Source organism: Podarcis vaucheri (assembly GCF_965113315.1).
Source record: "Podarcis vaucheri genome assembly, chromosome: 7".
NCBI classification, from domain to species: domain Eukaryota; kingdom Metazoa; phylum Chordata; class Lepidosauria; order Squamata; family Lacertidae; genus Podarcis; species Podarcis vaucheri.
The window spans coordinates 1,098,574-1,122,629 of NC_138765.1; the positions used below are offsets into that span (position 1 = coordinate 1,098,574).

General features: G+C 51.7%; 1 protein-coding gene across 3 annotated transcripts in view; it reads left to right on the top strand.

Moving 5' to 3' along the window:
• SAE1 (SUMO1 activating enzyme subunit 1) overlaps positions 1–24,056 on the top strand; it is a 30,954-nt gene that overhangs the window by 6,561 nt on the left and 337 nt on the right. Inside the window, exons 1-8 of one of the 3 annotated variants that reach the window (XM_082231235.1) lie at positions 318–438; positions 9,776–9,887; positions 16,100–16,273; positions 16,837–16,979; positions 17,229–17,328; positions 19,746–19,851; positions 22,886–23,030; positions 23,783–23,852. In XM_082231235.1, the coding sequence (XP_082087361.1) occupies positions 323–438; positions 9,776–9,887; positions 16,100–16,273; positions 16,837–16,979; positions 17,229–17,328; positions 19,746–19,851; positions 22,886–23,030; positions 23,783–23,852 (966 nt within the window). In that variant the 5' untranslated portion in view covers positions 318–322. Of the gene's footprint in view, positions 1–317; positions 439–3,359; positions 3,749–9,775; positions 9,888–16,099; positions 16,274–16,836; positions 16,980–17,228; positions 17,329–19,745; positions 19,852–22,885; positions 23,031–23,782; positions 23,853–24,056 lie in introns of those variants that run through there. The other 2 variants (XM_082231234.1, XM_082231236.1) reach the window with 2 other exon arrangements.

Consider the following 24,056-nt stretch of genomic DNA (forward strand, 5'->3'; position numbering starts at 1 on the left):
CGGGCGGGCGGCCGCCGAGGAGGGACGGGACGCGGAGGAGGAGGAGCGGGAGCGGGAGCGGGAGGAGGCGGCGCACCGGGACGGGGCACAGTCACTGTACTCGGCGGGCCTGAGGCGCCGCGCTCCGCTGGGCTGGCGGGGCGCCGGGCTGGCGAGCTGCTGCTGCTGCCGCCGAGGCTGCACCACACAAAATGGCGCCCGACGCCTCGCCCGCCCGACACTCGCGCACACGCACGCAGCCGCCGCCCGACCACTGGCGGAAACGCCCGAGCGCGGCCGGAAGGCGGGGGGCGGGGCGGGGGGCGGGGCCTGAGTCTCAGCCATGGTGGAGAAGGAGCAGGAGAAGGACGAGGCCGGCCCCGCCAGCGCCATCAGCGAGGAGGAGGCGGCCCAGTACGACCGCCAGATCCGCCTCTGGGGCCTCGAGGCGCAGAAACGGTAAGGCCGCCTGCCGGCGCCGCTTTGGCCGGGAGCCCCGAGGATGCCGGGGCCCTTCCACGCCCCCCCCCCGCCGGAGCTGCCTCCTGCCCGGGGCCCCGAGCGGGGAGAGGCCCGAGACCCTCCCGGAGAAGGATTTACTCAGGAGCTCCACAGGCTCCAGCTTAGGGCCCCACTCTCTGGGGGGCCCCAAAAAAAACTGGGTGTGCGTTTCCAAAATATAAGTTGATGGTGATTATGATTTATTTCTTTTTTATATATATAAATATTTATTAAAGATTTCACAATATTACATAATGAAAAATAGGAAATAAAAAACAGTTAAAAATAATTCCATCTTTACATAACTTATCTTTCATTTACTTTGTTTCCCGGACCTCCTCATACCTCCCTTTTTTGTATTCCAGTTCAATTTATTAGTTCAGCAATTCCTTTCCCTCCTTATTATCCTGATCTTTAATCTTAATATATTATAACATTAATTTTTTACCTATTAAAAATCCAATTTTTCCATATTCTTTTAAACCATTGCAGGATGATGATGATTTATTTCCCAGCCGAACATTAAAAACACAATACAGCATGAACATTAGATGTAAAATAAAAAAACAACAACAAAATGAAATGAAACCTACATCCAGCAACAGTGTTTTGTGCTGTGTAGGCTCCTAGGATGTAAGTCACGGACCCCCAATCATTTTAAGTTTGAGCTTTATAATTATTTCACTATCACTATACTTCTTCTTCATTGTATTTCACCATTAATGTACTTCTGCTTCATTGTATTTCACCATTAATATACTTCTTAATTGTATTTCAGTTCAACAATTACCGTATTTTTCGCCCTATAGGACGCACTTTTCCCCCTCCAAAAATGAAGGGGAAATGTTTGTGCGTCCTATGGGGCGAATGCAGGCTTTCGCTGAAGCCTGGAGAGTGAGAGGCGTCGGTGTGCACCAACCCCTCTCGCTCTCCAGGCTTCAGGAAGCTATCCGCAAGCCTTGGGAGCTCCGTGGGAATTCCCACCGGGCTCCGAAGGCTGGCAGATTGCAGCCTGAAGCCCGGGGAGCACAGCGCCAACTCCCACTGCGCTCCCCGGGCTTCAGGCAGCTATCCGCAAACCTTCAGAGCACTCCCCCAGCCCGCAAGCTCCAGAAGCGGCGGCAAGGCTGCTCAACCTTGCCTCCGCTCCCGGACCTGTTCTGGGGGCTGGGGAAGCTTGGGCTTCCCCTGCCCCAGCCCTGCGGCTAAAAACAAAGCCGTGCACAGCCTCTTCCAGCTGGAGAGGTTGTGTGTGGCTAAAGAGGAAGCCAAGACAGCCAGTGGGATGGATCCCGCTGGCTGTCTTGGCTTCTTTGCTCTTTGGGGCTGGGGGGGGGGGAGAATAAAAAAAATATATCTTTATTTCCCCCCTAAAAACTAGGTGCGCCCTATGGAGCGAAAAATACGGTACTTTGATAAAATACACCTTTTGTGATGTGCAAATAGCTTGAGATACCTATGAGGTCCATCATTGACCATCTAGCATCTATTCAACACAAAAAACAGTGGCAATTTGTTGTGGACAAGGGACAGCTGGACATATCAAGGGCCCCATTACCCTCAGGAGGTGAGGGCCTCATCAAACCTCAATCCGGCCCTGGTGAAATCTCCCTCCCCTTGGGAGCATTTTTTCCTTCTCCCCAATGGCGGCTTAAAACAAAGCTCCAGGCGCATCCCTAGGATTCGGGGCAGAGAAGCAAGTGCAGCTGCGCCATCGGGGCAAAGCGGGTGGAAAGACGGAGGGGCTGCTGCCGCCCTGGCATAGCATCATCATCATCATCATCATCATCTTGTTTGTATGCCGCCTTTCCATAGGTGAAACTATGCTCAAGGCGGCTTACAATAGGACAAGATTTACATCATTACAGACATAACAGAAGTCATAAACAAGGAATAAGACACATCAGAAAGCACACAACCAAATGGAAACAATTTCCACGTAAATCGTAAGATCCAACAATAATATCAATAACAGCAACAGCTCTCTCCAACCCCCATACTCCAGCCAGCCCATTTATTAGTATTATTATTATTTATTGAGTCCTTCCTCCACAGAGGCCAGGGCAGCTCACAGCAGAAAAGAGAACCACACAAAACACGGGATAAAGGCACAACAAAAGCACCTCGCCTTCCAAGTGCATAATAATAAATAATAATAAAAATTATTTATGCCACGGCCAAAACCGGGCTCAGATCAGCTGCATACATTTTTAATGTATGATATTTTAGTGTGTTTTTTTGTTTCTATGGAAGCCGCCCAGAGTGGCTGGGGAAACCCAGCCAGATGGGCGGGGTACAAATAATAAATTATTATTATTATTATTATATTACATCGGGTGGCTCCTCCGAAAACACGGTCTCAAAATGAATTGAAATCTAAGGCAGACAGGGACTGTGGAACTCCCTGCCACCAGGCTCAGTTGCAGCCTCCCTGGCAGAGAGAGACGGCCAGTGCTGCCTGTGGTCTGCTTCCCGGGGGGCTCCTGCTTGGGGGCATCTGGCTGGCCGCCGTGAGGGCATGGGGTGGCTGGAGGGGCCGGATTCAGCCCCGGGGCCCCTCCTACGCCCTTAAAAGAGAGTGGGGCAGCCCTCTTTGGAAGGGGCGTCTTGCCAGGCAAGGCTAAGGCCCTCTGCTGGCTGGGAGGGGCCCCTGCCTGAGCCTCCTGGGTCTTCCTCAGCACGGGGGCCACAGCAGAGAAGGCCCCGTCTCTCGCTGACAAGGGGGCGTCTCATGGGGCTGCATGCTATGAAAAACGGGGAGCGTAAATACCCCACAAAGAACCCCCAGGTCCCAGCCGATCGGGGGGGGGCTTACCTGTTGGGGGGCTCCCAGCACGCCACTCCAGCCGGTGGAGGCCTCCTCCTGGGGGTTTGGGGTGCTGCCCCACCTCAAGATGGCGGGGCCCTTGCTGCCGGGCCCCCTGGATCCCGCCAGCCCCCTTGCTGCCGGCCTGTTGGGGGGCAGGTGCTTGGCAGGCCCCTTTTTTCTGGCCCCCATTTGGAGCTCCCCTTTCCTGGGAGGGAGGGGGTCATGGCCGCCTCCCCCCAGGAGCGCTGGACTGGCCATGGGGGGGGTCTTCCCACACCAGCTGCCCCCCTGGGCTTCTCCTGCCGCTTCTGGGGCGGAGGCCGCCTGGTTTTGGGGGGTCCCTCTCCTCCCCTACCCAACGGCCACGGAAGCTTCCGGGCCCCAGCCTTCCGCCTCCTCAGCGGGGGCCACAGAAAATGGCCGCCGGGGGGGGCTGGTTGGGCCTGTGAGGGGCCCCAGGCGAGCGGCTGGCGTTGAAACCAGGGGGGATAAAAATGAATGGTTTTTATATATAAAAATCAAAAAAATCAGGTTTTAAAAAAAATTAAATTGGATTTTTAAAAATGAAATTCTTTTGGAGGGAAAGCCTTTCTAAAGATCGTTTTCTATTTAACTTACATTATAGTCCAAAGGCTATTTGTCAGGAAAGAAGGATTTAAGTTTTTCATGTGTGCTAAAAACTCAGCCTAAGGTGTGTTGTTTTTTTTTAAAAAAAAGTCGTTTAACCACATTGGTTAACAAACATGGATACATCTGCTACAGTCTTATTGTTTTAGTTAACTAAATGGTTTACATTTTTATTAAAGAAATTGTTCTTTCTCTTTCCAATCACGTACAGCAGAAAGGTTGTCCAAATATCAACAGTTAACTTATGACACCTCACCAGAATTTCATAATTATCTGTCAAGGCATTTCTAATAGTATCACCAAATCAGGAATTTTTGATGTAACTGCAAAAAACTACTCTGGAAATTTATGATTCCAAAAAGGAAACCCTCCTCTGGGTGTAAATATTAAGGTGATACCAGCGAGAACAAGTCTTTCTGCAAAAAAAGATGATTTCAATCAAGTCTTACTGACTAGTGATTTACCGTATTTTTCGCTCTATAACACGCAGATTTTTTCTCCTAAAAAGGAAGGGGAAATGTCTGTGCGTGTTATGCAGCGAATGTGTGGTCCCTGGAGCCGAAAAATAAGGCAAAAATCAAACCGCGCTTCAGGGAGAAGGGAGCTCCGTGAGACAGGAAGCTGTTGCTTTCCTGCATTCTGCCTCAGGGTCTTACTGCCCGCCCTCTCTGTTTCGTTACTGTGTTTGCTCAAACGAACAAAGAGCAGGGGAAGCCCCTCCCCTCCAGGCAAGTAGAGGGGGAAGCAGAGCGTCCTTCCTTCTATCCTCTCCCTGCTCCGGAGGAACAATGTTTGTGAAGGGAAGAGAGATTACAGGTTCGGCTTAAAATTCTGATTTGACTTCCTGCTTTTTGTTTTTGGAGACACACAGCATTCAAATATGCTTTCTTCCATTTAAAGAGGGAGAGAGAGAGAGAGAGAGCACACGCTGGCTGGCTTGTGTGGGTGGGTGGGGGGAAACTTTTGCCTTCCTTTCCTCACGTTATAGCCCTCTCCTGCATTCTTAGCCTTCTGTGTTTTTCCTTCCCTCCCCACTTAAAATGTGGTTACAAAGCATGGATCCACATGGATCCTCAGGATCTTTGCATTGGGTCACCCCAAATTCACCATCAGAGCACACAGCATGTCCATGGCTACAGCCTGCCCCCCCAAAAAAAATCACGCACCCACTGTTGCCTGGGGCTGCAATGGTGCAAAAACGTGGTTACAAAGCATGGATCCACATGGATCCTCAGGATCTTTGCATTGGGTCAGCCAAAATTCACCATCAGAGCACATAGCATGTCCATGGCTACAGCCTGTCCCCCCCCCCAAAAAAAAATCACGCACCCACTGTTGCCTGGGGCTGCAATGGTGCAAAAACATGGTTACAAAGCATGGATCCACATGGATCCTCAGGATCTTTGCATTGGGTCAGCCAAAATTCACCATCAGAGCACATAGCATGTCCATGGCTACAGCCTGTCCCCCCCAAAAAAAATCACGCACCCACTGTTGCCTGGGGCTGCAATGGTGCAAAAACGTGGTTACAAAGCATGGATCCACAGGGATTCTCAGGATTTTTGCATTGGGTCACCCCAAATTCACCATCAGATCACATGTCTATGGCCACAGCATGAAGCACAAAAATGATACGTCCACTGTTTCATTCAGAATATTTTTTCCCTTGTTTTCCTCCTCTAAAAACGATGTGCGTGTTATGGTCAGGTGCGTGTTATAGAGCGAAAAATACGGTAAATTGTGATTTCAGTCCAATGCCAGCCTGCATTTGGGGGGCAGCCCTGAGGCCCCGCTGGGCCCCCAAGCCGGCCTCTGAGGGGCCAAGAGGAAGGAGGCCCCACACAATGGCCAGGGCACCTTCGGAGGGAATTTCATATCAAAAAACCAGGAATTGTTGATGTAACTGTAAAAAACTACTCTGAAAATGTGTGAGTCCAAAAAGGGAACCTTCCTCTGGTTGTAAATATTAAGGTGATACCAGCGAGAACGAGTCTTTCTGCAAAAAAAGATGATTGCAATCCAGCCCCGCTCCCTTCTGGCGCTGTCCCCGAACGGCCAGGGCAGCTCCTGAGGCCTTTTGGGCCCTGGGGGCCCTTCCTTCCAAGGGGGCCCTTTTGAGGAGGGGGCTGCTGAGCCCCCCCTTCAACCTTTTCCGTGAGGGGTTCTTGCTTGCTTTCAACCAGGGTGGATTTGATTTCAATCACTAGTCAGTCAGACCCGATCTTAATCATCTTTTTTTGCAGAAAGACGCGTTCTCGCTGGTATCACCTTAATATTTACAACCAGAGAAATGTATGATTTGGAATCATACATTTTCAGAGTAGTTTTTTACAGTTACATCAACAATTCCTGTTTTTTTGATATGAAATTCCCTCAGAAGGTGGCCTGGCCATGGTGTGGGGCCTGAAGGGAGCAGGGCCTCCTTCGTGTGGCCCCTCAGAGACCGGCTTGGGGGCCCAGCGAGGCCTCAGGGCTGCCCCCTCTTGCAGGCTGGCATTTGATTGAAATCACAATTTAAATCACTAGTCAGTAAGACTTGATTGAAATCATTATTTTTTTTTACAGAAATACTCGTTCTTGCTGGTATCACCTTAATATTTACAACCAGAGGAAGGTTTCCTTTTCGGAATCATAAATTTCCAGAGCAGTTTTTACATTTATATCAACAATTCCTGATTTGGTGATACTATTAGAAATATGTAGACAGATAATTATGAAATTATGGTGAGGTGTCATAAGTTAACTGTTGATATTTGGACAACCTTTCTGCTGTACTTGATTGGAAAGAGAAAAACAATCATTTCCTTAATAGCAATGTAAACTATTTAACTGAAACAACAACATTGTAACATATGTATCCATGTTTGTTAACTAATGTGGTTAAACGATTTAATAAAACAAACAAAATAACTCTTAGACTGAGTTTTAGCACACATGAAAAACTTGAATCCTTCTTTCCTGACGAATAGCCTTTGGACTATAACGTAACCTAAATAGAAAACTATCTTTAGAATTTTTTTTTTCTCCAGAAGCATTTTATTTTAAAAATCCAGTTTTAATTTTTTAAAAATCCAATTTAAATTTTAAAAAAATTGAATTAAATTTTTAAAATCTGAATTTTTTTTATTTATTTTTTAAAAATCCTTGATTTTTCTCCGCCCTGCCCTGCCCCCTTTCCTCGCTCTGCCCCACAAGCGCATCCTTGCCCCTCTCTCCACCCTCTTCAGAGCTGCCCCTTCAAAATGTCCGCCTGCCTTCGCATCGGGGGTGGGATTCTTATCTGAATTTTTTATGGAAAGTTTTCAACATAGAATACAATAGAAATAAAACTTGGAAAATAAAAAAGGAAAGAAGGGGGGGGGACAAAGACAGGAGCCTTCGCTGCCTCTTGGTCTCTCCTCCATCCCCTTCCTGTCAACCCAAACTAGAAGGCAACAAAAAAACAAAATGCAAAAATAAAATGAGTCCCCCATAAAGGACAAAAGCTACATAGCATTCAAAGTGACATTTCAAAAATCAAAAAGAGAGATAAAGGAAAGAAATAGCAGGGACCTTAGATTCTCCATCTGCCCACGATATACCGTATTTTTCCGCCTATAAGACGTCCCATGTATAAGATGCCCCCTATTTTGGGGGACTCTGATTTAAGAAAATGGGGGAGGAGATGTATCTGTGTCTAGGATGCCTCCCCAATTTTTGACATTATTTTTAGGGGGGTAAACCTAGTCTTATATACAGAATAATATGGTATAGCCAGGTTATTTAAAGTATTCCACCCATTCATTGCAGGCCTCAGTCTGTTAGATGACATTTTCTCCGTCTTCGTTCAGCTTCCTTTGCGTGCAAAAAGGCCCAAAGAGGATCTTCCATTGTTGTTATCCCTAGATATCCAGAAAAGTCTTCCTCCAGTACAGTGGTACCTCGTGTTACGGATGGGATCCGTTCCGGAGGCCCGTCTGTAGCGTGAAATGCCTGCAACTCGCAGTGCTGTGTCTGCGCAAGCGCACGGCGCGATTTAGCACCTGCGCAGGCGCGAGTGGCAAAACCCGGAAGTAACCCTTTCCAGTACTTCAGGGTTGCGGCAGGACATAACGCAAGGTATGAATGTATAATAGTTTTATCTCCAAGAGGTTCCCTTATTAGGATAATGATCCGTAACTCTTTACTTATTGTATGTCCATTAGTTCATACCCAATTCCGTATCTTCCGGTCCCATTTCCTGTTGGCTAGGAGTTTCTGTCTTGATTTAGGAAGAAGCGCCTTCCATGCCCCCTTCTTTTTCCAGAGTCTGGGTGGTCTATCCCTCTGAGTCTTCCTCCACTTGCACGCAAGAGCCTTGCTCTCCCAGCTCTCTCTTGGCCATCTCAGAAGGTTCCTTCATGGTTTTTTCCTGTCCTCTGTTCCATTTCTCTCCTCCTTGATCTGTTCCAGTCCTCCACACCTCTCCCTTCCATCCTCTGCCATCTCCCTCTTTTCCATTCCACTCTCATTTTCAGGCACATCTCGATCGGTGCCCCCCCCCCCCCCGGTCCTATGGATTCTTCAGCCTGGCATTTCTCTGATCTCTTTTCCTCCCTCATTCTGCGCACCTTCTTCATTCTGATCTCTTGCAATCGCTTAGCCAATAATCGCTGCGCAATACCAACAATCAATGGGGTTGATGGATAATTAAGATAAGCTTTTTGCTTTTGTTCTTCAGCCTGTTAATTAATGTCTCTTATTATGCCAGCAGCCAATTTGCGTCCTGGGCAAGAGGCAGATGGGTCGCCTCAGTCGTAATTAGTTCCCGCCTCAAAAATAGAAGGGAGGTTTTGCTGAGCTGATGCCTTGAGACAGGGGCCAGCAAACGTTTTCAGCAGGGGGCTGGTCCACTGTCCCTCAGACCTTGTGGGGGCCAGACTATATGGGGGTGTGAATGAACTAATTCCTATGCCCCACAAATAACCCAGAGGTGCATTTTCAATAAAAGGACACATGCTACTCATGTAAAAACACTCTGATTCCCAGACTGTCCGTGGGCCAGATTGAGAAGGCAATTGGGCTGGATCCGGCCCCCAGGCCTTAGTTTGCCTACCCCTGCCTTAAGAGCTACCCTAAAGGGCCCAATGGCAGTTCTTCTCACCCAGACGCTCCTCATCCGCAAAGAGCAACTTGTCTCCATGTGAGGAGTGGCTCCTTCAGAGCAACTGCCAGTGAGGTTTATTCCATTTTTCAAAGGGGGAGTGTGATACCAGGATTCTCCCTGGCTATCATAAATCACTGCATAATCGTCTCTAGAGGGTGGCATTTGGGAAAATTCAAGAGGGGAGGAGATGGGGGTGAGGGGCAACCCCCTTTATTCCAATAGGCAAGGTGACCACTTGGAGGATTTTAGGCATAGATTTGAATGACCATCTGTCAGGGATTCTTCAGCTGAGATTCCTGCATTGCAGGGGGTTGGACTAGACGACCCCCCGGGACCCCTTCCGTTCTATGATTCTAATTATAAATATCACCCTCAGCAACACGTACTGCCAATTTCTCGTTGCAACCTCTTTGGATTAGAACAGCAAAGACAGGAGAGAAAAGCTGCAATAAAAACAAGTAATAGCAGGGATAAAATTTGCCATTAGAACCTCCGGGGTAATATAGCTCTTTTCAGAGCTTTGAAGATCAAAACCCGTCAGGTTAATTTGATCATTTGGCAAAAGGATCCCGTCCGCTGGCCTTGGATTAACCCTTTCGTCTCCATCCTGGGCCACTTCCTTTTGACCAGCATCTTGTGCCTTGGGGGGGGGGGCTGAACTGCCTCCTTTCTGCCTCCTGGGGGCCCTGCTCTGGGGCATCGGGACACTGATGGCTTCCTCTTGTCTTCTGCAGCCTGCGGGCGTCTCGGGTGCTGCTGGTGGGCATGAAAGGCTTGGGGGCAGAAGTGGCCAAGAACCTGATCCTGGCAGGAGTCAAAGCCCTGACGATGCTTGACCATCAGCAGGTGAGTCTTGGCCAAGGGGCCGGGTCCTGGGGGGGCCTCCTCCCTTGGGCTTCCTGTTGCCGCCCTGCGTGTCCCCTGGTCCTGGAATGGGAAATGGGATATATGTGATCTTGCCCCTTTGTACTCAAAAGCGCGGGTCCATAAAATTATTTATTTCATGAAATTTAAACACTGCTTGATTACCGGGGGGGGGGGGGGGAGCCTGAAAGCGGTTTACAGAAAAGATGATAAAATTTACCCTACAAAAAATTACAGCGGTCATTTAAAACACACAAAAAGTTTAAAACAACGATAGATTGAAACAAATTAAAACTCACTTCAACTTTCCAAAGATCTGGGTAGGTTTGTCTAAACAATTACGTTTTTGGCAGATGCCGAAAAGAATACAGTGAGGGTTTTATGTCATTAGGCTGGGAGTTCCGAAGTGTAGGGGCCGCCTCACTAAATGACTGAGTTCTTCCAAACGCAGAACAAGTATTATGTGGCACCTGTAGGAGTGCCAGTTCTTTCAATCAAAGCAGCTGAGTGGGCCCACGGGGGCAAGGTGATCTCACAAATAAGTGGTCCCAAGTCCTTAAGGGCTTCATATACTGGTCGTCACACCTTTAACTCAGTCTGGGAGCAAATGGGCAGCCAGTGCAGATCTCTGAGCACTGGGGTGTTTTTCCCCTCAAGGCCTCGCTCTTGTCAGCAATCGTGCTGCAGCATTCTGCGCCAACTGCGGCCTCCAGATCAAGCGCAAGGGAAGCCCCACAGAGAGCGCATATGTGGCGAGGAGAGGGTTGTATGTCGCAAGCCGGGAGATGGAGACTTTCTCAAGAAAGGAATGTCCTTGCTTGGGACCCCTGAGGCCAGTGGCCCTCAGACCCCGTGGGGGCCAGACTATATTTGGAAAAAGGAATAAAGAATGAATTCCTGTGCCCCACAAATAACCCAGAGATGCATTTTAAATAAAAGGACAGAGTCTATTCATATAAAAACTGCAATTAGTCCTACAGGAAAAAGCAAGGGATAGTATGCAGATGACCAAAAATAGCTTTAGCACGTGTAATGAGACAAGAATCCAGGGCTCTCCATAGCTTTCAGTTTAGTAATAAGTTGCAATTCAGCGACTTCTCTTTCAGGTCTGTTTCTGGAATTCTTTTGTAATAAGACAGCTGCTTTGAGATCTTGTATTGAATGTGCTGGGAGACTGAAGTGTTCTCCTACTGGCTTCTCTGCCTGTGAGGTGGGTCAGGCCTTGTGAGTGAGTGGCCCAAGGCTACCCAGCAAGCTTCATGGCCAGATGAGGGTTTGAACCCTGCTCTCCCAGGTCCTAGTCTGACACTAACCACTCTGCCCCCTGGCTCTCAGTCTTCAGGGCTCCTGTGGCGTTTCTCCTGTGTCATTTCCCACCCAGTCTCTTCCTGGTGGCACCAGCCACAACCTTTCCTTGTGCGTATTTTCTGCCAATGAAGGGCTGCAGCCGACATTCCTTCTACTGAGGGTGTTAGTCCTTCTTGGAGTAGAGCCATTGAAATCATTGGCTGTAGCTTGAGAACTTTAATTTAAGTGGGTCTTCTCTTGAGGACGACTAACACAGAATACAACACAAATCAGTCTAGAAATACACTTTCCCCAGATGAGAGATGCTTGTAATCAGGTGTAAATCAAGTATTGAAAAAATCTGGAGGTTCAAAGACTTTAGAAATCAGTAACAACAACAAAATAGGCATGAGGGAGAAAGCATTTGGAGGGGGAGATATTTTGATTAGATAAGTACAGTAGACCCCCAATTTAACTTGTGATTTACTTATGTGATTGCACCTTGCATGGGTGGCAGGAAAACAAATAAGAAATGGGGAGTGAAGGTGGGTGGGTGGGTGCGAGACAGTTAGAAGGGGCTCTCAACCTCTCAACAAAGATCTCTCAACCTTCCTGGAGCCCTATAAGTAACGCCAGAGGGTTTTAGAAGCTCTTTCTGTTCTGGGTTCTCCTGCTGCACAAAGAGTTTCTTAGACCTCCACCTTGTTTGTCAGGCTCTGGGAAGGTTGCATGAGGCCTCTGGAAGGCTGTGAGGGGCTGCTGCAATATCTTGAGGTGCTTTTGCAAGATGTCGGGGGGCTCTGTGAGATCTTGCAGGAGCCTCCCACAGTTTCCAGAGTCCAGTAAGGGAAGGATGGACCTATGGCAGGGCCGTTCTGGGGGTCTTCCTGACTCTGCATGATTTTGCCTTTGCACACAAACCCCTGGCATGTAACCCCTTTGTAGTGCTTTTTCTGGGGGTACGCATACCCCAAAACATTTTGTGAATCTTTGTACTTTTGTCCATTTGCCGTATTTATTTTTTGTGATTTGAACTATAAAATGGTGATTTTCTTGAGTCAAAATGAGAGTACCCCTAAACATTGGGGGGAGGAGCACTGCCCCTGTGTAAGTTTCGGGTGTGCAAAGCAGGCATAACTTTCCCACTACACGGCAGCGCTTGCGACTTTGGGCCACAAGGTGGAGCTCCTTCACACTGAAATGAGGATGCAAACTGGCCTCTTAGCCAGAGGATGAGCAAGAATTTGTAGAGAAGGAAGTGTGCAAGGATCAGGGTGGGGAGAGCCAAAGTACATAGCCAGCACATATAGTCCCCTCAGAGAAAACAACAAAGAGAGAGCCTGCTTTGCCCTTTCTTGAGCAGTCCTCAAACTGTTCTAACTCCTCAGTCGCTCCTGTGGTTCTGATGGCTGCATGAGTTTTCAGCAGCTGGAAGTTTCCCCATTCTGTGTTTGCACAAAAAAAACCTGAGCCTGTTGACTTCCTGCACAGCATTGAACTGTGAGAGAGAAGCCCTGCCAGAGAACAATGTGCCAGCTCTCCATTTGCCATGGCTTCAACTGATTCCCCCCCCCCCATGCTCTTAAGTCAGTCGCTAAGGACAGATTGAGTGGCAGCAGCTGGGAGACCAGGCACATGCTTTGCCAGAGTGCGCAGCTGGATGGGACGGGGCTTTATCTGGGTCTCAGCTCCACCTGGATGTGGCGGAACTGAATTCAACTCCCTCCCCCATTCCTCTTTTGTGCTACATAAGCTCTTGATATAAAAGGTACCTACTAGGAGCTCTTTGCTACAGAGGCAATAAGTATTCATGGAGGAGAAGGCAGTTGATGGCTGCTAGCCAGGATGTGTGCGCTCTGCCTCCACGGTCAGGGGCAGAAATTCTTTGGGATACCATAGTAACTACTGACCAGTGACTCATTTTTCCTTCCTGGGTAAAGTCCTCGAGCAGGTGGTCCCAGTAGGGTCACCCCAGGCAGTCCTCGTAAAGGTGGTCCCAGTAGGGTCACCCCAAGCAGTCCTCGAGCAGGTGGTCCCAGTAGGGTCACCCCAGGCAGTCACTTTACTGTGGCTTGGGAAACACAGACCGCTTGTAAATGCCATCTCCAACTCCTTGAAAGATTCCATCAACAGTGTCTCAGAAAATTTTTACATATCACTTGCGAAGGCAGGCAAACTAATGCCAGTGTACTGGAAGAAGCAAAGATCACCAGTGTCAAAGCAATGATTCTTCAACATCAACTTCGTTGGACTGGTCATGTTGTTCGGATGCCTGATGATCGTCTTCCAAAGCAACTCCTCTATTCCAAACTTAAAAATGGAAAACGTAATGCTGGTGGTCAACAAAAGAGGTTTAAAGACTCTCTGAAGGCAAATCTTTAAAAATGTAGCATAAACACTGACAACTGGGAAACACTGGCCTGCGAGTGCTCCTGTTGGAGAACAGCCTTGACCAAAGGTGTCCTGGGCTTTGAAGACACTTGAACTCAGGACGCAAGGGAGAAACGTGCGAAGAGGAAGCCTCGCTTGGCAAATCCACACTGGGACCAACTCCCGCCTGGAAACCAATGTCCCCACTATGGAAGGACATGTGGATCCAGAATTGGCCCCCACAGTCACTTACGGACTCACTGTTAAGGCTGTGTTCATGGAAGACAATCTTACTCGGCTATGAAGGATCACCAAAGAAGAAAGAATCCTTCTGGAGCGGCTGTCCAAGTTCAGGGTGGCTGGCACCTATGTGCGGTGGTTCCAGTCCTGCTTCAATGGTTGTTCCCAGAGGGTGCTGCTGGTCCAATGGAGCCTTCAGTGTGGGATTCCTCAGGGTTTGATTTTATCCCCTGTGCTGTTTCACATGAAACCTCTTGAGTGGGATTATCCAGAGCAGGCTTCCTCAGCCTTGGCCCTCCAGGTCTTTTTGGCCTACAACTCCCATGATCCTTAGCTAGCAGGACCAATGGTCAGGGATGATGGGAACTGTAGTCTCAAAACAACTGGAGGGCCGAGGTTGAGGAAGCCTGATCCAGAGGTTTGGCGTTGTCAGCAATATGCTGATGACACGTAGCTCTACTTCTCTTTACATCAGTGGACGTGCTGGACTGGTGTCTTCCCTCGGTAATGGACTGGCTCGCTTGGCACCTTCATAATACACCTTTTGGTGCCAGGTAAAAACCTTCTTCCACCAGGCCTTGGGCGAATTAACATCTGATATCCTTTTACATGTGTTGGGGGAGGGGGGTTGTTAGCTTGCTTTGGTTCTTGTTTTTGTTACGTATTTTGCATTTTTTAGCTTGCATTTTCATATAAACAAACCACCCAGAGATCTACAGAAGAGGAGCAATAGACAAATTTGATAATAAATGGCAGAACCCAGGACTGCAGCAAGGGAGCCCCACTTTTAAACCCTCACTCAGCCACGAAGCTCACGGGGCCGCCTGGGCTCAATCACTGTGCTTCAGCTTTGTCTGCTTTACTGTGGTGTTGTTGTTGTTGGGATAAAATGGGGACGGGAACCTTTTAGGCATCCTTGAACCTAAAGAAGTGAATGAAATGAGCTTGGAGCAGGAGGCCCTGTGGTTACTACTACTACTATTAATATTTATTAACTTTATAGACCACCCTTCATCAAGAGACCACAGAGCAGTTTAAACCATAAAACTCCAGTTACAGATAGGTAGCCGTGTTGGTCTGCCATAGTCATAGAATCATAGAATCATAGAGTTGGAAGAGACCACAAGGGCCATCGAGTCCAACCCCCTGCCAAGCAGGAAACACCATCAGAGCACTCCTGACGTATGGTTGTCAAGCCTCTGCTTAAAGACCTCCAAAGTAGGAGACTCCACCACACTCCTTGGCAGCAAATTCCACTGTCGAACAGCTCTTACTGTCAGGAAGTTCTTCCTAATGTTTAGGTGGAATCTTCTTTCTTGTAGTTTGGCTCCATTGCTCCGTGTCCGCAAACAAGTCAAAACAAAAAAATTCCTTCCAGTAGCACCTTAAAGACCAACTAAGTTAGTTCTTGGTATGAGCTTTCGTGTGCAAGCACACTTCTTCAGATACACTGAAACAGAAGTTGCCAGATCCTTCTATATAGTGAGAAGGTGGGGAGGGGTATTACTCAGAAGGGTGGTGGGAATGGGAGACTGGAAAGAGAAGCTGCTGAATTGCAACTCATTACCAAACTTAAAACCATGGAGAGACCTGGTCTGAACAGAGACATTGGATTCTTATCTCACTATACATGACTAAGCCATTTCTCACCTTCTCACCCCTTGCCTTTTCCTGTAAGACCTATTACAGTCGTTAAGAGTCATCAACAGGCTCATCTCAGCTATCTGCCAATCTCCCATTCCCACCACCCTTCTGAGTAATACCCCTCCCCACCTTCTCACTATATAGAAGGATCTGGCAACTTCTGTTTCAGTGTATCTGAAGAAGTGTGCATGCACACGAAAGCTCATACCAAGAACTAACTTAGTTGGTCTTTAAGGTGCTACTGGAAGGATTTTTTTTGCATAAAACTCCAGTTACTTAATATAATAATAGTAAAGGGCAGCAATACCCCCTCATCTTCTTCCCCTTCTTTCCTCCCGTGGCTTTTTAGCTTGCATTTTCATGCAAATGAGCCACGCTGAGATCTTTCTTCCCTTCCGTGGTTCTGCTTTCCAGAGATAAATTGCTAGAAGTCCCTGGTAGAAGTTCCTGCCTCACAGGGTGGCTGTAGGAGGGGAAGAACCACGTACGCCACTTTGAGCTCCTTGGAGAAAGAGGCGGGATGTAGGTGCAATAAATAAACAAAACCTTTTGCTGTGTGGCTTCAGGTGAGGTCCAGGTGTCCTGGTGCTGCTGTTTATCCCAGGAGGCCTGGGATTTTGCCCTGCTCTGATTACTTCCTTCTCCCCTCCCAGGTGTCGCCAGAAGACACGCAAGCTCAGTTTCTGATCCCTGCGGGGTCCCTGGGCAAGAACAGGGCGGAGGCTTCGCTGGAACGGGCTCAGGACCTCAACCCCATGGTGGACGTGAAAGCGGACCCTGGGAACGTCGAGCAGAAGCCCGAGGAGTTCTTCACCCACTTTGACGTGGTAAGGTCTGGCGGGAGAAGCCAGCGAGGGGAGGCAGTCCGAGTGAGTGGCCTCGGTGGGCCACCATTTTCACAACGCCTCTGCTCCCAGATTGCCCTCTCTGGTGCTGTCAGAGGGGGTCTTAAAGCAGAGGCCAGCCGGCATGTAGGAGAGAGGAGATGACAAAGAAGGCCTTTTCTGGCCTTTCTTAGAAAGTCTCTGTCCCATAGGCCACTTGGCCGCCTGAGCTAGAGGAGAAGTCTGGAGGGGGGCGACATGAGAAGGAGGCCTTTTCTGCAGTGGCTCCCTGTTTGTGGAATGCCGTCCCCAGTAAGGTTCGCCTGACACCTCCAGGCGGCGGGTGAAAAGGTTCCTCTTTTGGGCTGATGAAGTCTGTGGCCTTTGAAACTGTGTCTGTACAGAGCGGCTATTGATTTTTTTATATATTATGTTCTGCATTTTGTGTTTTTATGTCGTAAGCTGCCCTGTAATCATTGAACGAAGAGCAGCATACAAATGAAATAAAAAATTTGAATAATATGCTCAGGCAGCTGACCTCTGGCCCCGGGGCTTTCGCCTTCCAGGTCTGCGTGACGTGCTGCTCCCAGGAAGTCCTGGTGAAGATCGACCAAATATGCCACAAGAACGGTGTCAAGTTCTTTGCGGGAGACGTCTTTGGCTACCACGGCTACATGTTTGCCAACTTGGGCGAGCACGAATTTGTGGAGTGAGTCTGCCTGGGAGCTGGTAATGGGGCTGGGAAGTGCCCTTCGTGGGACGGGGGGGGGGGACTGTAGGCCTGTCAGGTGCTGCTTGGGGAAACCTCTCTGGAGTTTGGCCACTGGAGGCCGAGAGCCAGCCTGTGCCCACTGCACCGACTCCTAACCAGCTGAAACTCAGGCCGCTGTGGAGCAGGGGTCCTCCACTGGCCGGAGGGGAGGGGGCCCCAGTGCTAATTTGCTTCCGTGCCTTGCAGAGAGAAGACAAAAGTTGCCAAAGCCAGCCAGGGAGTGGAGGATGGACCGGACGCAAAGAAAGCCAAGCTGGACTTCACAGAGACCACGCTGGTGAAGAAGGTGCGTGCTGGGAGAGCTCTCTGGCCAGTTGGAACAGAGGCAGGAGCGGGTCTGTGCCTTGCTCCCCCCCCCCCCACGCCACATAACGCAGTGGCCACATGGCTGCATTCCTGGTCTTCATCCCCCAAACTCCTCTGAGCTGAGTCTGCCTTCTCTCCTCCTCTTCCCTCTCCCTCAGGCAGGTCTGCCGTTGCCCCAGTGCAGCCCTCTCAGTCTGTCAGGGGCTTCTCGTTCTTTGCTTGGGCTCCAGGCAAGCTCACCGTCCCAGCCTTCCCCTTCCCCTTCCCCAAGAGCCGGGTGGGGACAATGTGGCCTTTCAGGTGGTCCCCATGCTCCTGACCATCGGAGTCTCAGCATCACTGCTGTCCTATCCCTGAATTAAAAGATGCTGAGATGAGAAGGAATAGTTCAGGGGGTAAATGAGCCTCATGTGGAAACCCCATCTAGCCCTGTCATTGGGCAGATCATGGCCTCTGTGCAAAACGATAAAGGAAAGGATGTTGTGTCCTGCTGCTCACTATGTGGACAAAAGCACGGCCCCTCTGGGTCCTGAGTGCATTGAAAGGACTGATCCTTCCGGGAAGCTCTGCGCTTCAGCTGGGCTGGGCAGACTCTGACTGGAGCAGAGAAGGCCTGTTGAGTCAACTTGCCTCTGCCCTATATAGCTAGGTTTCTAGGGTTGATATCTTGGAAGCATTTTGGGATTCTTCCTCAGGGAGGGGCAGGGAGGCCCCCGGAAGTGGTGGGCTGTGTGAGAGGGGTGGGTGGGGCTGTGGTGGTGAGGGTGGGTGCACGTGGTTGTCTGGGGTCCTCCAAGAGAAAGGATGGGTTATTAATTGTAACAAATAAAGAACTGGTGGTTCATTGATAGTTGTCTGTTAGCAAACACCGCGGTCAGTGCCCATCTCCAGTCCGCGCCCATGGATTTCTGAAGCCTCTTTCTACAACTGAAGAGGCAGAAACCAGGTTTCTGGCCAGTTCTATGTCTTTTAGATACATAAACCTGCCAGTTCTGAGCTAGCATGGGAAGCTGCTAGCTATGGGCTACTAGTTTAAGCTTAGTGAAGCTCCCAACAGAGGAGATCACAGCTGCTTTGCTTTCCCCCATGGGCTGTGTCCCAGGTTTGTAAAGGACAGCCAAGCCCTGAGCCTGGCTTCTGATAGCATAGATAAGCCAAACCCCGGCTGGAGAGGGGCAAAGCAGCTGCCATCTCCTCTCCTCAAAGCAAGCCTCCGTGTGGGCTGCCAGATGTGCAGCCTCCTAGTGGTTCTCACCTGGTTATACCACCGCAGGTATTGGAGGATGGAGGCCAGAGTGTCAGGCACGGCTCAGAGCTCCAGCGGCTGCTTCTTGCCTCTTTCATCCACTTCCCAGGTCATGGCCTCCAGAGATCAGATTGGGCTGCTCTCTTACAGAGCTCTGCTCCCCATTCCTGGTGCCTTTGTGCAACTGAGCTTCCCCTGGTGGTTTCTGTGTGCATCCTGGCAGTCCCACAGCCCCTTCCTGAATAGGCAGGAAGCACTTTGTAAGTCATGAGTGGGCCCAGCGTGGCGTCAGGAGGTGGCTCTCCTTGCTGCTTGTCAGATCAGGCCCCATCTTTCCTCAGCCCCCTGCCCCGGGGGGGGGGGGTCAGGATCAAGCCAGCGATAACTCACACAGCGCCAGTGAAGTTCACTCTCTTTATTCAAAGAGACAAAACAGCTCAGGAGGCCAGGCCTCCTCCTCCCGGTAGATCTTGCCCCAGTGAGGCAATTTCAAGGACTGGAGACCCCTGCCTTCCCACAGGGGAGTCCCTTCTTCTTGCCTGCCTTTGCTCTGCCTTCTTCATGCCTCTTTGGCTTCTAGGAGCCTAGCGGGGAGGGGAGCTGGTCACAGCAGGAGGGAGAGACCCCCCTGGCTTCTCCAGCAACCTGCCTCATCTCTGTCTCCTGCCTCTGATCCTGGTCTGCTCTCTGCCACAGCCTCTTCCTGCTCACTAAACCCTGTTGCCTCTTCAGCTTGCGGCCCTCCTCCTCCCCGCCTGCCCCCTCTTCTCCCTCTGACCAGGCATCCTTGTCCCGCCACCACGCCCCAGGCTCTGAGCCTTCTTCCCAGCCGATGCCTCCCACCACTACTCCGCATCCATGGCAGGGACCTTCCTGGGGTTGCAAGGGCTCCAGCCTGCTTTTCCTGCCCAAGTGCCATTCCTCAACCTCCCACCCGGGCCGTTCAGAAGGAGCAACTGTGACAAAGGAGAACAGAAAGGTAGCACCTGCTCTCTTAACGCTGAAAACAACGGCTGTGCCACCGAAAGCAGCCATAATGGGGGGAAGAGGGAATGTGGCTGCCGTGAGCTGCTGGAAGGGGCACCCCTTGGTGGCTAAGCCAGGCAGCTGCACGCGTGACCCTGGTGGGGCTCTCTGTCCTCTCCCCCCAGTGTGTGAATTTCTGCCTCCTGAAAGAGGCCTTGACTGTCGACTGGAGCGGCGAGAAGGCCAAGGCTGCCCTGAAGCGCACGGCCCCCGATTACTTCCTTCTTCAAGGTGAGATGCTCCCTTTGGAGGCCAGCGGGAGCGTTTATGGGGGGGGGTGTGCGTGAGCAGGAGGGCAGTTGGTGTGGCAGCTGGTCACCTGACTGCTCTTAGGCCCACATGACTCCTGGTCGCCAGCAGACAATGAAGCTGTGTCCCGCTTGCTGGCACGTGAGTCCCTTGCGCTCCCAAGGAGAGTCCTACCCCCCGTGTGCAGCTGAGTGGGGGGCAGAGGGGCTTGGGGGGCTGCCTCTGGAACAGGCCCGGCATTCATCCCTGGGACAAATCTGCTTAGTGGCTCCCTTCAGGGGGGGGGCAGCCATGGGCTCCACCTGGTCCCCTGCCAGGGCAAGGCTGCCGGGCTCCAAGCAGCAGGCGCTCTGCCCCTTGCCAGCGTCCAGGGAGGAGGAAGTGGGAGCCCTCTGGCCGGCCAGCGGGGCTTCATGTGTGTCCTTATTGGTCAGCCTTGCTCTGGGTAAGAGGCCTAGTTCTTGGGGCAGCGTCTCTGGATTGCACAAATCAAAGAGCTGCTTTGTGTCTTGGTCTCGCTCCAGTCCGTGTCGCTTCTGAAGCTCATTTTTCTCCTTTGCCCTCACGGTTTCCCCTCCCCGTCCCCAATGGGGGGAGCTTCAAGGCCTTTGTGTGGGCCTGGTGTGCGCAGGCAGCCCCTCTTGGGCCTTCGCAAAGGGGAGAGTGCTGAGACAGTCCCAGGGCAGCGGGAGGGAGGGAGGGAGGGGTTGTCAAGAACCCCACCAGGAGAGGAAGTTCCTCAGGGGAGATTTCCCCCTAGCGTCTCCTCTGCTTCCTTGGCTTCTCTAAAACACAGTGCCTTCCCTTCCCTCCTATCAGCTTGGATTCCTGCGTGGCAGGGGGTTGGACTAGATGACCCTTAGGGTCCCTTTCAATTCCCCTATTCTGCGATTCCTGCTGCTATTCTACTAATGCTTGGCATCAGTGCAATGAGATTCTTGCATCTTGGGGTTTAGCTACACAAGGTGGAGGAATTCTGAATTAATCAGTGTTTGAGGGGGGTTGGGGGGGAGGCAGCAGCAATGGCGTGTTTGGACAGGGAACTACGTGGGCTGTTGCTGCCAGCTTCATTGGGCTGGCAAGGGCCTCCTGGGCTCAGAGTATGAGGGAGGGGCATCAGGAGGTGGGCCATTTCCTCGGAGGGCCAGTTGGTGTTGATGCCAGCTTCTGGCCTGTGTATATATATATAGTAATTGAGGATTGTGAGAACAGCAGCGGGGTTAGCCAGTCCCCTCTTCCTGCCACCCTGGAGTTCTGTTTCTGGGGTGCCAGTGAGGCTTTGCTATCACAGAATTAGAGGATTTTACAGCTGGCAGGGGACCTTGAGGGTCATCTAGTCCAACCCCCTGCAATGAAGTAATCTCATCTTGAGCATGCATGGCAGGTGGTCATCCAAACTCTGCTTTAAAACCTCCAAGGAAGGAGAGTCCACCACCTCCCAAGGGAGTTCATTCCACTGACAAACAGCTCTTACTGGCAGAGAGTTCTTCCTGATGTTCAGTTGGAGTCTCCTTTCTTATCATTTGACTCCATCGGTTCAGGTCCCACCTTCCAGAGCAGCAGCAGAAAACAAGCTTCCTCCCTCTTCCATGTGACAGCCCTCGAGATACTTCACGATGGATCTCATATGTCCATCTCAGTCTCTTACCAGGCTAAACATACCCAGCTGCTTCAACCGTTCCTCATCAGGCTTGGTTTCCTGACCCCTGATCATCTGGGTCGCCCTCCTCTGCACATGTTCCAGCTTGTCAATATCCTTAAATTGTGGTGCCCAGAACTGGACACAGTGTCCCATGTGTGGTCTGACCAAGGCAGAAGAGAGTGGGACTATGACTTCCCTTGATCTGGACACTGGACTTCTAGCATTTGGGCTTTTTTGCTGCTGCCTCACCCTGTGGACTCATGTTCAGCTTGTGACCCACCAAGACCCCAGAGCCTTTCCACTAGTAAGCCAGGTGCCCCCCCCCATCCTATATTGGTGCAGCTGGTTCTTCCTGCCTAAGTGCAAAACCTGACATTGGTCCTCTTTGAGATTCCTTCTGCTGCTTTGGGCCCAGCTCTCCAATCTGTGAGGGTCGTATTTAATCCCGATTCATTCTTCTGCAACATCCGCAGCTGCCCCTTGGCCCCTGTGGCTCTGGCTTGGCTGACCTGTCCTTGCTGGGCGATCTCACTTCTCTTCCAGCCGGGCCAGGAAGGACTTGGGCGGGCCCAGTGGGCTGTGTTGGCTGTTGGGCGGGGCTTTGCCTGAGGCCAGGCCTGACCTTTGTGCATCCGCCAGCCAAATTTGGCGGCTGGGTGGGGCTGTGGCTTTGCAAAGTGCCCTTTGAAACAGCTTCCCCTCCTTTGGAAGGTGTCTCCTTTAAGAGGGAGGCCGGCAGCATTGCAGCAGGAATGCTTCCCGCCCCCCAGCACACACTCACATCAGCTGATACGGAGGGAAAGTAATCCTGCCGAGATCCTGTGCACCAGAGAGATCCCTAAAGGAACGGAACAGGATTGCTGTCCCTTCCCATCATCGGGTGGGAGAAGCGGAGCTGCTTAGCTGTGGGCTCTGGCGCACGTGCAACCGAGCGCTAAGCAGACTGCTCTCGCTTTGCCTTGGCTGAACCCATGCACAGCCTCTGCAGACTGGGGGCCTTTCCTTCCGGGGGTGTCAAGGGGGCCTCCAGAGAGCAGCCCTGCGGAGGAGGGAGAGGCTGCCTGCTGGCCCTTGGAGGACAAGGCCTTGGCCTTCGGGAGCAAGTGGGATGGGCACTGGGCACACACGGGACCGTCTGCGTGTACTTTGCCCCCCACATACCCATCTGGATGGCGGGGGCTCTGGAGGTGGCCGCCCCTGGGATTCATGAGAAGGGGTCTCATTGCCCACCCAAGCCAAGGGAGACTTTGGTCGTTTGGATGTGACCCTGCCCCCCACGGGGCCCAGCAGACATGGTGTGGGGTCTGGGTTGGGGGTGTTTGGGAAGCCGGCTGCGACAGGTTGTGATGCTGTTTCTGCCGCCGCCTCTTGCAGTGCTCCTGAGATTCCGGACCCTCAAGGGCCGGGACCCTTCCCTGCAGAGCTGCTCAGAGGACGCCCAGGTGCTCCTGCAGGTGCGCGCAGATGTGCTGGCCTCGCTCGGGGTCGCGGCTGACCTGCTTCCGGATGACTTTGCCAGGTGGGTGGCGGCCCCTTGATCAACCCCTGAGGGTGGACCCCCACCACTAGGCTTTGCTGCTGCCTTGTCGCCAGCGCTCCCCTGAGTTGGCCCTATGTCCCCCAGGTCCAGTGTTTTGGGAAGGGCCGTGGCTCAACCCTGGCAGGACCACACTGGTCTCCTCCTTCTCTGGTAGGGCTGGCCGGACCCTCTGAAGGCTCATGTGGGTCTGCAGGGCTCTTCTGGCCATTCCGCTCCACGTGGCTGAGGGAGCGGCTGCTGTTAATCCTGAAGTTGCTGGGCAATCCCGGGTGCCGCAGTGCTGCACTGCTGCTTGTGGGGATGGAGGGGGCAGCTCTGTGACCTTGGGGGGGGAGCGGCGGCTTCTTTCCTCCTGGAGGGAGGGGCAGTGGAAGGCCCTCTTGTGCCCCTCAGGCCAGGCTTCTGAGCCCCCCCCCCCACATTGGCTTGTCTCTGCCTGCGACCCACCAGGGGTAACGGAGAATGTTTGGAGAGGAAGAATGTGGGGGGGGCGGCGGCGGCTGGGGACTATGTTTAGCAAGGCTGTCTGGATCATGGGAGGGGGGCAGCCTGCCCAGCCCCCTCAGGACTGTCTGGAATGCCCACGGACAACACCAGTCCGGGATTGTGTTGCCCCGACTACACGGGGCTGTGGCTGCCCTCTGCCCTTGGCATGTTGCTTCTGTGGGGGCTCCGCAAAGAGATGTTTCCACGGGCCCCCCCCCTCCGACACACCCCTTTTTCTCTCTCAGCTCCTGCTGCTCCGAAGTGGCCCCCGTCTGCGCTGTGGTCGGAGGAGTGCTGGGCCAGGAGGTGGTCAAGGTGAGGCCCCTGGCCCTGGATTCCCCACGGGGCGGGGGGAGCGGCTCTTGCTTGCGGCCCCACCCACAGGCAGCACAGCTGCAGGCCCTATCTGGTGTCTCTTCCCCCTGCCCCCCAGCTGTGAACATTCCTGGAGAGAAGAGGGGGAGGAGACTGGCTGCCCCCTGGGCCCTGCCAGCATGGGTCTCCCGGGCCCCCTCTTTC